General features: G+C 36.6%; 1 protein-coding gene across 7 annotated transcripts in view; it reads right to left on the reverse strand.

Moving 5' to 3' along the window:
* Cntn3 (contactin 3) overlaps positions 1 to 16,314 on the reverse strand; it is a 319,453-nt gene that overhangs the window by 132,509 nt on the left and 170,630 nt on the right. For all 7 annotated transcript variants that reach the window (XM_063260258.1, XM_063260257.1, XM_063260261.1 and 4 more), the window contains one exon: positions 13,960 to 14,055. In XM_063260258.1, the coding sequence (XP_063116328.1) occupies positions 13,960 to 14,055 (96 nt within the window). The remainder of the gene's footprint in view (positions 1 to 13,959; positions 14,056 to 16,314) is intronic.

Consider the following 16,314-nt stretch of genomic DNA (forward strand, 5'->3'; position numbering starts at 1 on the left):
TCAAAATTATGTACACGAAATACTCGTGAATCTAATACATATTAGTTTTTGAAGATATGAACTATATTTTAAGTGTTTCTAAAATTTGTATTTCTTCAAATTATTGAATGAATGGGACTTATTCTTTTTCCTCCCTCCTTCCTTTTCTCTTCATCTTTCTCTCTTTCCTTCCCTTCTTCTTGGTCTGTCTCTCTTTCCATCTGTCTCTGTCTCTGTCTCTATCTATAATTCTCCCTCCTTTCTCAATAATTGAATGCCCCTGAAGGTAATTCCAAGCTGTAGCTTACAGTCCTAAAGAAATTTTCAATCCATGCATTATTTGAACCATATTTCTATACTAGCCATGAAAATTGATGCCACTGTATTGTCTTTTAGCTTTTCTTGAAAATTTAACACTGTGCTTTATCCATAGCCATAACCAGCTAAGAAGAAAGTCGCCTGAACTCTTATGGTGGGCATTAAGTGGACTCCAGACCTTTCCATTCTGAGGTTGTTGCCATTTTTTATGATATATTATTGCTTGCATATTTTCTTCTCAGGAAAAATGCAATCCCATAAACTAGATTTTATACTTGGATTGCTATCAAATAAGGGGAAACTAAAGAACTGCAAATGCTGAACAGCTCAAGAAAAGCAATAAAGGACAGCATATGGTGATTTATGTTATTACTAAGAATTACCGGCCGTTCTTGTCTATGACAGGACAGTTTTTGGCCCACTTGGTCAGCGTTGGTCATAACAGTTGATTGAAAAATGGAGCAAAGACAAAAATGATGTATATACTTTTCTTGACCAAAATAAATCACCTAGACAATTTCCTCTTTGTGTCATTAAAATGGTAGATCCTGATTTGGAGTCATTCTTTCTTACAAAAAAGATAGAGGGAATACAGGTGCATCTCACTCTCAGCCACATCAGTAGGGTTTAGGAAATAATCATTGTTAGTACAGCCCACTGAGTCATTAGTCATTTGTTACTGTCACACAATGTAGGAAATACTGACTGATACAGAACACAGATCATGTAAACAGTGAAAAAAAATCTCTATGTTCTTCATACTCAAAGTATGTCAAAGGAACTTAACATAAAGTTATATTAGGAAAAACATCACGGTAAGAAATGTAGTTAGTAAATTGGAAATATGTATGATCAAAAGAACCCCACAATGAACTCAAAAAGACCTGAATTTTCTGTGCTTTAAAAGTGTGAATAAAGTAATTGAATTTGTTAAGAGATTTAACTTTGTTGCTAGAAAACTAATTGTGTAAGATAAAAATCCTGGTCCTCCTCATCCATTTGAACCACTTGATGGCCACTCCAGATTCCAGAAATAGGAGACGATGATTATTGCACAGGTTGTGTGAGTGAGTTTAAAACAAGATTCTTAAAATCTTACTGAAAACTGCACTTTACAATTTCTTACCTTTAAATACTGGTATCAGTTCAACGTGGAATGGTTTAGTTCAATGTGCTAAGCTGAGTAGAGAAACACATGCTCTAAATAAAACCCAGATCTAAAAATGAAAGGGATCAATTTTGAAACTCCATCCCTAAAGGATCAATCTAGGTCAGAGGTGCTACCTTGAGATGTAACACAGACCCAGACACACAATAGAAACAGCAGCAATGCAAACTGCTACAGGATGAGGTGCCAGCAGTACCTGTGGGGATCAAAAGCTACACAAACTTAACATGCACCAGGAGAGGTACTGAGTCCCTGCCAGCATCAACAAACCCAGGGGACTGTTGGGAGCTGCTACTCCACACCTGGGCAGATGGATGAGAGGCAGAGAAATCTCAGCTCCACAACAGCTAGGCACACCAACACTCTGCTCCACAAAGCAAGAAAATTCTGCTGAGATGAGAATTATCTAGCTGGTAAATAAATGAGCACCAGTGCTCTGCATAATTCAAAAATCCACTTCTACTTCTGAGTGTAAGTTGTCCTCCTGAATAAAATTCAGTCCAGAAGATACTTTAAGTCTTCCACTTGCTCTAACATAAATCTTTTTCTGTTCCTTTAACATTTCTGAAAAACATCTAAATTTGAGTATCTCGAAGATAAATTGTGGCTCAAGGACCAGTTGAATCACAATTACTGAAGGTCATTGATAAAGAATGCAGAATAAAGTCACCACTCAGGGGGAGGAATCCCTGAAACTGATATTGTGAAATCTGCATTTTAAATCAGTCTTCCAAATAAGCTTGTTTATAAGCAGTCACTGCTGTTTGTAGAACGCTCCTTTAATACATGGGTCAGTATCTAATGCATCTACTGTTCCCTAAATACTTATTTATAAAAACATGGATCAAACTAAGAGTGTCAGTGCTAGATTTCTGTACTCACAATCTATTTTTGCTTCTATCTCAGCATAGAGTAGACTGTATTTCTCCACTTTCTTGGCTTTCAGGTGTTACCATTATACTGGAGACCAGGGAACAGTATGTATACACTGGTGACATGTACCACCCAGGCTTACTTCAGAAAACAAATGCTTCTCTCACCCTTTCTCTTCAGCCAGCGTGATAGAAATAGAAAGCTCAATCTTGGAGCTGGCTATAGTGGCACACATCTATAATCCAAGCAAGCTCAAAGTCTGAGGAAGAAAGACTGCATATTCTACCCATCAGGGCAAATTAGTGATGTAAGGAGACTTTGTCTAAAACAAAAATAAAAAAGCACTGTGGATCCAACTAGGTGGCAAGGCCCATGTTCAGTCTCCAGTAGCACACACACAAAAGAAGCTTAAAAGCTCAACCTTCTCAAATTCAGATGTTTCTAAGATGAGGGTTATAGAGTTGTGGTCAAAACACTTAATCTGAAGTTACCTAAGCAAGAACCACAATTTAGTTTGAGCTAATAAATTTCAGCTGTCTTTGCTACAACAGCTTGAATAATCCTAGTTAAAACAAAAAGCATACACAAATGTAGATCTGTACAACCACCAGTATGCTGGTTCCACTCTGTGCACACACACGGATTAATCCTTAGGTCTTTCTCAATGCAACTATGGTGCTTTTACCAGACGCAAAGCACCCAATAAAGATCATCCTCAATTTTGAGAGGGGATGTTTAGGAAATAAAGCCTTTACCATACTTGGTTTGTATTGAATTCATAATCTAATTCTTAGATAAAAGACAAAATAATCTTAGCTCTGAAAATGTAAAATACATTTTTATTGAAGCTCTATATTTGTAACAGTGGATTTAAATTCTCAAGCTATAAATGCATTTTTTTTTTTTTTGATGGGCTTACGGCCCTGTCCGGGTTTTATCTATAGGTGGACAGAATCAGAGCAAGGAGAACTCAGTTGTCTTAAGAGTGGGAGAAAGTGATTTTCTCATCACGCTACGGCAGACAATTTAGGGGATCTGAATTGAGTGGGAGTGGAAATCCTGAAGCCATGCTGCTATGAGAAAATATAAGAATGGTCAGTGGCATCTCTAAAATTTTAGGGGAGTTCATCCACAAATGTGAAGTATCAGTAATAACAAACAAATCCACAGCTCCTTCAAATTGTCTTCCATGATCATCTTTCCAAACTGTGTGTGATGTGTTCAGTGTTGGTTTTAATGCAAAAAGGATGCTGGGACAGCCCATGGGAGAGTTAGAGATGCTGTCTCTGTGGTATTTATATATTAAAATTCCTATTCTCTTTGTATCTCTTTCATTACTATTACTACTACTACTACTACTCTCTCTCTCTCGCTCTCTCTCTCTCTCTCTCTCTCTCACATACACACACACACACACACACACACACACACACACACACACACACTGCTGTAGCCCTAACCACAATGTTCATTGTATTAGTTATGATTTCAGCTTAGTTAAAGATAAAAATGCAATACACACATGCATGGCTGCTGTAGAACAGCTACAAGCAGGAAGCGAGTGCTAAAGAAGGAAGCCTGAGAGCCTTTAGCAAGGTTCACAGCACTTCTCTACCTCCAGTTTTTGTTGCCTGGGCATCATCTTTCCCGGGTGCCTAAAAGACATTGTAGGAAAGAACTGCTCCAAGCTTCCTGCTTCAGAACTGTGAACTTCAAGGTCAAATACCAAATTCTCTAAAGAGAGCATCTGACTGGGCCAGCTTGTGACAGACGTATCCCCGGGCCAATGAGTGAGAGCCACCTGACTTCTTAGAGGAATCACATCTCAATTCTTCTGTTTCTGGGAATATTTGTTTTAATAAAGAACAATTGTTGGGAGCCGCAGCCCCGAGCCCGGTCGCCTCACTTGGCGGACGTGAGGCCTGTAGTAAAGAGTAAAGCCTGAGGTAGATTACCCCTCCCATCGAGCACGTTAGTTTCCTGCTTACCGCGTAAGCAACCCGCTCAACAATATAGTCTGCCTGGCAACTGATGATGTTAGCCAATCAGCTTGCCTTGCTTACTTTAACATGATTGGACACTGTATCCGTATATATACTGGTGCCACCCCTGGGGGGGAAGAAGAAGCCCGGAAGTAAAAGCCCAGAAAGAGCCGCGGGGAGCGGACCAAAGGAGGCTTCGGCTGGGAGCGATCCCAGGGCAGGCTGTATGGAGAAGAAAAATAAAAAAAAAGGTTGTCCACTGCCAGACTTTGTCGTGTGTCCTTCCTGCCGGCCAGGAGCGACATCGACAAACAATCAAGCCTTTCACCCTCAATTTTAGATACTCCAACCAGGAGAGTAGTCCACACATTTTGTAGAATCATTTTTCAAAGAAAAGTGAAAATATTCCAAAAACAGTCTCTTCAGGTGCAGACAGGAAAGAAACAGGGTTTCTTTATTGATCTTTAAAATACTTTGTGGTTTATGTTTATCTACCTATCTATATCTTTATAATTGTGTGCATATATATATATATATATATGTAGCTGTATATGTGTATCTGTATAAAATATACATCATTTGAAACAAACCTCATGTGGCAGCTTCTTAAATCATCACAACACTCCATGTATAGTGTCACATGGCAGTAATTGCAAAATTTTAGGAAGTTGAAGATTATAAGTTTGAGCCCAGATGCGGTAACTTAGAACTTGAGGAAAAAATGTCTCCAAAATAATAAAATAAAATAGAGCTGAGGATGTAACGTAGTACTGGGTTCATCCCCAATACTGTCTAAAAAATCCTCACAATAATTATATAAAGGTAGACTCTGCAATCCTCTGACATGTGTACAGAAGAAAGTAGATATACGGAAGATAGGCAATCTGCCCTGGTTATAGTAATGTTAGAGTCTGAACTGGAACTCAAGTGGTCTAGCTCTAGATACCCAGTTTATAATTTCTATACTTCATTTCTGTATCTAGCTTCTGTCTTTCTATCTCTGTCTCTGTCTCTGTTTCTCTCTCTCTCTCTCTCTCTCTCTCTCTCTCTCTCTTCCTTTCTCAATGTGTGCACATGACAGCATTCGTAAATTTGGGATATGATTCAAATTATGACTATAAATATAATTATACCAATGCATCCATCAAAATCTGAAGACTATTTTCATAGAAGGTTGAAAATGTGTAGGTAACAAAAGATAGAATTTGAGGAGCATAGGAAAATTGTTCATATTTTCTATCAGAAAGCAACACAACTATGTTTGAAGCCCAGATCTACTGCTGTGTAGCTTTAGATAAATCCTTGAACTCTCCTAAGTCCCAGCTATGGACAACATACCATATACAAAACATCCAATGACAGGTGTGCTTCCTTTACTTTAATAAGTCCAGTAACTGGCTAAATAACTGTCCCCATCACAGTCAAGGCTAACAGTCAAATACTCTCTTGTTCCCTGGGAGACTGTAGTCTCAGAAAGTGGGAAATTTTTAATTATATTTTGAGCTCCTGAACACTGAGCTAAATGATTTTCACTTGTGGCATTGTTTGGGGTGTGGCTCAATAAATACTGCTTTTAACATATTTCTGTTCTTTACTCAGAAATGCTCAGAATTTTTTCTCTCTTCTTCACTGAAGGGCTGCATTAATTATAGTAAAATGTTACTATGAGATGTAAACCATTTTCCTCATATCAACATCAAATTTTATGGGTGAATAAATTAATGAAAGAACAAAATGGATGTATCAAATGGTAGGATGATAGATCGATAGACAGCTGGAAAGAAAGAGGCAAAATATGAAGGGAAAAATTAGGAAATTAGGGAGAAAAATGGGAGACAGGCAGGAGCAATACATATTTTAAGCTCCAATTATCACATTCAAGCCATTTGGAGAAACTCAGAATTTTTCTACATCTATTTTCAACAACAAAAGTGGATGTTCAGAAATTGGGACAATCCACTGCAAAATCATAATATTCCGTAGCCATCAACACCACAGCAGCTGAGGCTATGTGTTGACTGATTCAGAACATACTTAACTGGTTCAAAGAATTTCAGGAAATGTCAGTACTCATATGAGCATTGATATATATTCAAAATCTAGTTTTAAAATTGTGAAATATTATTCATTTATCTCTGGATGGATTTTCTAATTCTTTGTCATGATGGGTGAACCTAATATTTGTTTAGGAATGATACATTAGAAACAGTACTTTCTGGCACACATGCTAGTTTCTCAATAGCCTATCAATCATCTGCTTCTTAACCGTCATTTCAGTTTGTCATGGTTTCATGATACTGTGAAACAACAGTTGGACATTCATTCTGCTTTGGTGAAGACGGAAGTCCCTGATTTCTTGGAGCTTTCTACTATACAGTGAGTAGAAAGGTAAATGTAAACGAAGTCACAAAGGTTTATTTTTTTTTTCCTATGAACATGTCACATACTAGTGTGTGTGTGTGTGTGTGTGTGCATGTGTGTGTGGTCCTAGGGAGTAAATCTAAAGCCATCACAATGAGCTAAAATCTCAAACCATTTTTTCTCTATATTTTAGTATAAAGCAAGATTTTACGAAATCATCAAGTTGCCTTGGCTGAGCTCAAACTTGTGAACCTTCTACCTCAGTTTCCCACAGTGCTGGAATGATAAGCATGCATTGTGCCCAGCTGTATACATATATTCTGGACTTCAGAATTTGAAAAGATCTACTACTTTTTAAGTTTGGCCGAATTACAAGCAGAATAGTAGACAAGTATAGCTCAAGGAAAATCATATGCTTAATACAAGGCGATGTTGCAATTGCAAAATATATTATTTGGAAAATTATTGTTTAGAGTCATAAACACATTCAAAGTCACTACGTAATGTATGTCACAGCCTTGATAAAATCTCCAGCAACTGACTCACCTGTTTTTGCAAAATGAAAATTTCTTTTGATGCTACTTGAGATGACTTGTGCTTTTGGGTTTAATCATTTTGGAAAAGGAAAAAAATAATAAAGATGTTAAAACAGAGGGATGAATCCCATGCCATCTGGCTTGTTGCTAACTATTCACACTTTGGTCACACCAGGATTTACAAATCAATTTTTAGCATAAAACGGCTTTAATTTTCACTACCTGCTGTTTGACTTCTCACATTCTCCTTTTCACATCCCCTAGGCTGTGCTGTTGTAAGCGAATGGCTGTCTATAGACCTAAATTCTCAACATTTTTTTGCATACTTGGAAAGGTGGATCAGAGACCAAAGTGGTTTGCTTATTAAATGTCAGGACACTTAAAGCATGGTCTCTACTCAGAATAAATTTTATCAGTCATTACTAGGCAAAATCACCTTTACAAAGATGTACGTGTAGAATAACTTAACTTATGAATTCTTATATAATTAGCATTTATCATGAGATGCTCAGAAAATAGTCTTTTGCCTTTATTTTTAATAGGCTAATTTTTCTCTTGCACTTGAATTTCTAATGATTTTTGTGGAGATAACAGCAACTGAATAATAATTACACTAATTCCTACCTTTCTACACTATCAGTAACCAGATCAATAACTATACTATAGGCAACACATGTCAAGTTCCTCACTTCTGATTTATCAGTTCCAAGTTTTACAACTAATTTTGCACCATTATACCCACTGGCTTCAGAGAAAAACAGTACTTTTCTCCAGAGAAGGGAATGAGTAAGACACAACAGAAAATGTGACAGAATTAGGGAGAGATTAAGACTGCTCTCTAACGAGGACAAGCTGTAGTGCTGAGGGTTTATATTTATAATTAAGAAAAATTCCTCATTTTCTTCTACCATGAATCAATTTTTCTTCTTATTAGACCAGATATCAACTACTCTTAAGCAAACCAGTCCAGATAAATTTTACTAATTATTTGCACACATTAATTAAGGTATTATGAATAATATATGTAACTTTCATGATTTGGGGCACTTATTTTGATTCTTTCTATCCCTATTTTTTAAGAGAAAATGTTGCCTTTTTATTTTTCAGCTAAACAAAAGCACTTATAGATTTGTTTAATCAAGAGAGGCGATGTTAACAAAATTTTATTGTGGCTACTAATAGAAGGAGAACTAAGACACAAGGAATAAAAAAAAAAGATGACAAGAGTAATTACTACCAGGTACCAAATACCATTGCAATAACTCTTACGCATCATATTGCTGGATACACAGAATATAAAACCAAAGCCAAACCCTAACAAGCAAAGTCCGTTGGTGATATTTCTATTTCTACAACCTAAAAATCATCAAATGAGTAACACCTTTCTCATGTGGGTTCCTTCTAATTTCTGTTTGAGTCTCTATAAGCAGCAGGCAGAAAACAATGCGTACCATGACTTTATTTGGGAATAAATGTGGCATCCACTCGTGATTGACATGTGCATGGTATATCTTAATGTTTCTTTATGTATTGATTTTTTCACCTCATTGTGATTATAAGAATAGAAGAATGAGCATGAAGAGATGTGATACATTCACGAGGTTTTGACAAAGTAAATCATGAAAATGATGGAGAATTACACTCACATTTCTTACTGCACTCAATTTAATTTTAAAATTTGAAAGTTGGTGAGGCTTTCTCTGGTTTGTCAGAGACCTAAACCAAACTCAAATTAGAGAGTGTGCCTGCTTTCATATCACACCTGGGCAATTAGAAGATGGGGGGGGTGTAAAATCATAATCTCTTTTATTCTGGTGAGTCTAGGATTATCATTAAAAACAAACACTGCCCTAGGATTTAGAAAAGAAAGACAAGAGTTTTATGAAGCAATAAAAATACATAAATCAGTTGGATACTTGGAAGACAAATAAACAAGAAAATGAGTCAGAGGGAAGAGTGTTTTGAGAAAGTCGCTTCAGGGTTGAACTGGGAGGTAGAGGACAGGACACCCTCAGAGGAGAGAGAATCTTTTGGTCCTGATATGTTGAATACCTTTAGTGTAGTGGTTGTGGAAAGAGCTAGGAGAAAATGGAGGCTTTGAGGACAGAGGGTGGTCATGGGAAAATCACCAGTGGCTTTTATAAAATGGAACAGAGTTTAGAACCCTGCTACTACTAATAACCCATGGACCAATAATATCAGTTTCCTAAGAGATTCTACTGGAAATACAGACTCTCAGGCTCCAGTCAAGACCCCGGGAATCATAATCTTTATTCTGTCAAGTCTGGAGCGGATTCATTTGCAATTAAAGTCTCAGGAGCAGTGAACTAGAGCATGTCTGAATTGAGCATTTGGCTGAACTCAGAGAGATTTCTGCTAATGTGACTTTAGGTATTGCTGATGTGTCAAATGTTTCTGTAAACAATGAGCTGGAATATTAAAACAAGACCATTAACTCAGCTGTATCCCATGTGGAAATTTCAGAAGCCCTTGGCTTAGAACACGGAAGCTTTTCTGAAGGCTGTGCTTTAGCACTTGGAGGATGGTGCTGCAGGCTTGTTTACAGCAGGATGTAATGCAGAGCTCTGGATAGCAGGAACATTAGCCAGGTTCTAGTTTTACTTCCTTGGTGCTCTGTGATATTTGGGAAAATACTACCTCTTAGCCACAATTTAAAGACTCCCAAATTTTAGCCCTAACCAGAACCTAGGAGCTTTGTGCTGAGATTTTATTCTCTGGGCAAATAAGATCTAACCATTTTACCTCGTGACTCAAATGTATCCTTCTTTATGGCTCTGTAATGCTCCACTGTGGCTCCTGAGATCACAATGAAAGTGAACTAAATCAGACATGGAAGATTAATATCACCTGGTTCCTTTAATATGAGAAGTCCAAAATATAAACAAGTTAAAGTGTAAAATAAAAGAGAGGTGGTAGGAATGAGGAAGTAGACCCCGTGGAGATAGGAAGGACATTTGAAGAAAGTGCAAGAAAAGAGGGTGGAGTCAAAATGACAAAGATGTGTTATGCATACATAACAATCCTCCAGAGGCACATAATTATTATAAACATGTATTATAATAAATAAACATGTTTGGATTTAAGATATTCAGATATTACCTGCTGAGAGCTCATGCTCTTGGCATGTTCAGGACAGAGGTTGCAAATTCTGTCTTAGAAAGATACTCATCCTATTCCTCTCTATACTTTTTAACTGGAAGAATTTCACCAACATAAAGTTTGCACAAATATCTAAGCATCTCAGCAGCACTCAATGAACAAAGGTTACTACTGCTCTTGTTACCATTATTACTGCCTTTTGGTGCTTATTCTGTCAGGTTGCTTAGGCTGATGTAGGAAGAAATCTGATAAATGCATAGACTATGTGTCAATAGTGATCAGAAAACAATAAACATAAATATTTCCAAGCACAGAAAAGAGGTCAAGTAGCAGGAAAGGAACATACTGTGAAGAACAGTAACCAAAGTGATGAAGACAGAAGAGAAAGTGCGTGTCTGGAGCAACTATGGCACTCTGTGAGAAGAAAACCAAGTGGACCCCAGCAAGGGCCACAAGTATTCTGAAAAGCTCTTAGTCACTGGCACTGACCAAGCAGGGAGTCACAGCGGCAGCAGCCCTACGGTCTGGGTCACACCCTCCCCTGAATTACAGTCAATAGGTGATCTCCAGGGAGATGAAGCAGGCCTGATTGCAGGCGATATGGACAGAGCTCACTCTGATCCATCAAAGCCTGAACCTGCCTGGTTGGCACACAGGGCACTTTGACTGTTAAATGTTTGTAACTTGGAAAATAAAGTCTCTGGTGGACTTTGAAGAAACAATTTATAAATGTCTACAATTTTCAAAGGCATCCATTTATTTCATGATGTGGGCCTGTTTAAAAGATTTTATTGACTTCTTCTTATAAAACACCATCTTGTTAGACTTGTGGGTCCAAACAAATGCTGACATAGATGTGTCCTCAGGCAGGTCATAAACCAATGTGTCAGGACCATGGATGTGAACTGCGAATATGTCAGCATTCAGGATACATAGGTCAATGAGAATAATACTTTGCTATTTTGTTTTTGTTTTTGTCATTGTGGTTACTTTAGCTTTTTAAACTAAACTTGACATTGTGACCCAGACATTGTGACCCAGTCAGTGTGAATAATCTCGCACCAAGGGAGTTATGCTTTGGGTTAATCCCATTTGCTATCTCATACACATCATCTGTCTTTAAAATCTAGTGTGGCGTATCCGGGCAGCTTTCCTTTCTTGTTCAACTTCATCTACGTATTTTAAAAGTGAAGAGAGAACTGATGTCTCCAAGGCAGACATAAATCAAGATGTGATGCCTTGGGATTGCTGCTATTGACCATCAAATCTCCAATTTTATGTTAGAAAAGATTCATCCTTGGACCATGTTTCATTGGGCAGCTTTACAAGAAATGCCCATTCTGCACAGTTAATCAATTAAAATTTCTTTTCTCTTATCCATGAATATAACTAAATATAAAAGCACTAAAAGAAAACTAATCAGATTTTAAATTGCATTAACAATTCCAAAATTCTTCATAGAAAATATGAGTTAATGTTTTCTACTGCTTTGAGCCAATATAAATTTAAAATATTTTGATATTTTTTTACTAGGTATAGTTCTAACCATTATTTAGTTCTATGTATTATATCTCCTTTTTTTCCTTATAAATTCTTTTGATTCTTTCAAAATTTTCTCATTCATGTTCTGTTAGTAGATGGACCTACCACCATCCAACAGCTGAATGGAAAATCCCACAAATAAAGATAGTCCAGTTAGTTTTGGGAATCACTGAGAAACAGTCTGGTTCATTAGGGTCCTTAGCCTCAAGGATCACAAAAGATGAGAGATGCTAGAAGGAATCAACTTGAGAAAGAGAATACAGAGAAGATCAAGTGTTTATGGAATTGCTTAAACTCCTAGATCTAGCACACTGGGCTTGCGGGAGCAGATGCTTAGATGCAGCCTGGGATAAAGGTTTTTCATCCATAATTAAAATCTGAGAAAAGAAGGATATAGAAGCATGCCTGGAAAACAAAAAAGAAACTAAACTGTGATATGGTCTAACAAAGATTTACTAATCCTTTCAGAAAGCCCTGGGTTCGGGCTGCGGGTTTAGCTCAGTGGCATAAGCACCTGCCTTGCAAGCAGGCAGTTGTGAGTTCGATCCCTGGTACCAATAAAAAGGAAAAAGACAAAAAAAATAGAAAAAAGAAAAGCCCTGGGTTGAATGTTGCCCACTGCAATCATCCACTGTTGGTCAAAAATGGTGGGCCATTTATGTGCTCACCTTGTTCAGTCACCAGATATGCATGCTAAGGTGGCACCATGGGCAAGTGGCTCTGTGTGGCTGAGAGCTACAGGGCATCTGCTGACTCCACACCCCATCACAAGGCAGATGGGACTTCTAGGTAGCACAGCTCTTTGTAAACCTTATATCTCCATGAGGAGACAGAGTGAGTGAATTCCCTATATTCCTCAAGCCAGTCTGACTTCAGTTGCTTTAATTTGCAATTAAGAGACTCTACCCTACCTTCAAAGTTAAAGTTCCTCTAGCTCTTCAATATTCCAGAAAAAAGTACTAAATCAGCCTAGGAAACCTAATTTAGCCACATGCCGGCAGACACAGCAGCAATCCTGTTAACCAAGTCCCACATCCGCAGGCTCCAAATGGTTCATGTTTTTCACGTGGTCACTTACTTAAAATGAGAGATATCGGTCTTATTAAATTGAGGTGTGTGATTAAAACTGACAAATCACAGGGAAAAATGGACTTTGGTTTTACATTACCGAACAAATAAAGTCCAGAATATTTTCATTTGAAAAGGATTTACTATGATAAAAAGAAAACTTCTCAATTTCACCTCTGGCCAGAAAGAATGGCCCTAACTTATTTATCTTTCAGTAATTCTCAATATCTCTATAACAGAATGTGTTCATTTCTCAGAGAACATTGATTTATATATTAATAATGCCCTCTTTGTTCCCACAAGTGACCAAATCTACCAATGTTGAGCATGAGAGCAAAATCAAACCAGCACTCCAGGCTCATACTGGGAAGCAAATTAAATTATTTTCCTATGTGCTAAAGTTCATTTTCACTCTGGGCAGCCATATTTTTAAGCTTCTGAATTTCTGGCAGTATATTTCAATTTCTATCAACGTACTTTAGATTGTTATATTTTGATCTATACCAAAGCAGCATAAAATTTGCAATTCCAATAGCCCACTGAAAACTTTAAAAATGTGAATATCAATATACATATCATTTTTGTATATAATACATATATAGAAATCTAATGTCACTTATTAATGTATGTGCATGTGTATGAATAAGAGAAAGAGAGAGACAGAGACAGAGACACACTCAATTTGTACCATGGATCTTGGTTTAAAACTAAATAACAAATGGTAATGTTATACGGACAAAGCATTGTTAAACAGTGCTAAGTAATAAAATGAATCTGATCTCTGTTGGCTTTGAAACTCTCTGCGTTATAATGTGTAAATTCTGTTTATACATTCTTTGGGATGGTTTATATTTTGCAGAGTTTTCTATTTTAATTCAGCCGACAGAATCTACTAATGCTCAGGGTTTTCAAGTTTCTAGGATAACTTACAGAAGCAACAACAGCATGCATGTCACAGACTTTGTCCTGAAACTTAATGCATGGGAAAAGCAGAAAACAGAGCACTACTTACCACCTGAGTGGGGCGGGGGACCACAAAGCAGGACGACTCCCTGGCCTTCACGCACAGACACCGTACTTCTCATTTTGGTTTTAAAATTTTCAAGATCTGATTTGCAAACAAAGCAAAACAAAACAAAACTAAATTTTAAAAAGTAAAATCAAATCTTCATACCACAGTATTCTTCAAGTAACTTAAATAAATTTTAAAATCCCTTCTCAAGAAGGGAAATAGTCTCAAGAGGAGGAGACTATTTCTTTTCAGAAAAAAAACAGGATTTTGATTGCTTTGCTATGGCTTCTAGAAAGCTAACAATACAATGTAAATATGTTCCCATGAGTTCTGTGTTACTGTAAAAGCACAGAGCATCCAAAAACACAAAGTATATGCTAGAATGACCTAATCAGACAATACCATGATACAAAGGAGAAAATGAAATGTTTCAAACCAAAAAATATTCATAAATATGATTTCCACATCTGCCCTAGTGACTCACCATATCGTAAAAACTTTTAGCTTCACCTTGTCATGATGATAAATTATTCATGAATTTTCCTCTAAAATATTTGATCATAAACAGCCTAAGTAAATTTTGTACTACCTAAGATTATTGTTATTTATAAAACTACTTCCAAATATTTAGTTTCTGGGTATAGCTTGTATGTGTTTATGTCCTTCCCACATTCAGAAGGACATGGAAGAGGATAGATCACAACCAGTAAGAAGAAGTCAATGAATAACAGTAATTTGAATCTATGTATTATCTTTTATTTATAGATGTAAAAAAGCAAGTTCTTTTTATAACTACCCAAGAAATATTTTTTCAAGTGTTTAATAAAGTTTTTTTTTTAAACAACAATCTAAAGCAAACACGATTTTTATTACCAGTGATTATTTTTAGGAAACATAATTTTTTTTCCAAAAACAACGCAGGACTGAAAACCCTGATTCAGAATTTCGGCTTAAATTATGGTACAGAGAAAATCTATGGGCTTACTTTTTTAAAAAAGCTTAAGTCTATGGGGGAAAAGGGAGAAAGATCTACTGTCTTTCTAAACTCTGATTCTAAAAAGTATTGTGAATTGCCGTTAATATACTTTATGGTGTCACTTTCTATATTAGGATAATTGCACTGTCAATTTGTGAAAGAATAAACTCATTCCACACCTCTCAAGGGTTGATAAAATTGCTTAAGTGATGCAGACACAAAGGAAAGCAGTGCATGTACTTAGAGTACAATGTGGAAAAATTCAACTTTTCTTTGAAAAATGTAAAAAGCAAAGAAAATCATCTTAAAACTGATAAAACAATCTGCAAACATGCATCAATATTTTAAGTACCAGAATTCAGTGCATTGGAAGTTAACAAAGCTTATTGCTTCATTTAAATAATACTGAAAAAGAGTATTCAAATTGTAGGTTATTCAGTAAAGCAATTTAGCAAAACTCACATTACATGTGAGCAGAAAAAAAGGAAAATAATGCTTTTGGCTTCATTTTAACCATAGGTTACTCTCTAGGAATGATCTGATACAGCACTGTGACCTCTTAGATTTTAACCAAAGTGCAACATTCTTAAAACATTAAGGTTCTTGCATTGCTACTGAATTGGAACAGAAAACCTGGACCACCCAAATCCTTCTCAAGTCTAAGTCACCAAGTGCATCATAGTAGAACACAGTCTGTTCATGACCAAATAATTTTTAAAGTCTACTTTCTTGACAAAAACATATTTATCATCATTCCTATTTTCTGCCCAAATCCTTATTTGTTTGTTTGCTTAGTCTGATACATAATTCACTACCATGGAATTTTTTCCCATCACGATTTTAGCTACAATGTAAGAAAAAAGTCCACTCCACAGATGCCAATAATGTTCCCTCCAAAGGAAACTGTTTTGTCTGAGCACAGATTTACCTAATATGAATTTGTGCACAGATCTAAACACTTACCTGACATAGTATATGAGAGCAAAGAACATTGGTTTGAACATCCAATGTGTACAATTAATAGGACACTATTTCTGAGATGACTCTGATGTGTTTATGAGGGCTTTGTTTATAGTCGAGCCCTATAAATACAATGGAATTTTTGTTCAGGTAAAGCACCACCTCTTGAATTCTTACCCAAGAATCAAGAAATGGTTCAAGGACCACATTACAGCAGAGATTCTTCCTATAGAAGTGCAGATATATGACAAGCATTGAAAACTCATGAATTAGGATTTCTGATTAGGACTTCTGGGCTATACCTAGGGGCCTAAATTTTTTAAATGCTCATACCTAAACCTTAAGTATATCAAAAATTGTGACTTGTATTAAAATGTGTAAATTGCAATTCGGAGTGAATACTTTAAAACATGCCTCAA

Source organism: Cavia porcellus, unplaced genomic scaffold (genome assembly GCF_034190915.1).
Source record: "Cavia porcellus strain 051 isolate PalLab524CR breed Dunkin Hartley unplaced genomic scaffold, mCavPor4.1 scaffold_13, whole genome shotgun sequence".
Classification (NCBI taxonomy): Eukaryota; Metazoa; Chordata; class Mammalia; order Rodentia; family Caviidae; genus Cavia; species Cavia porcellus.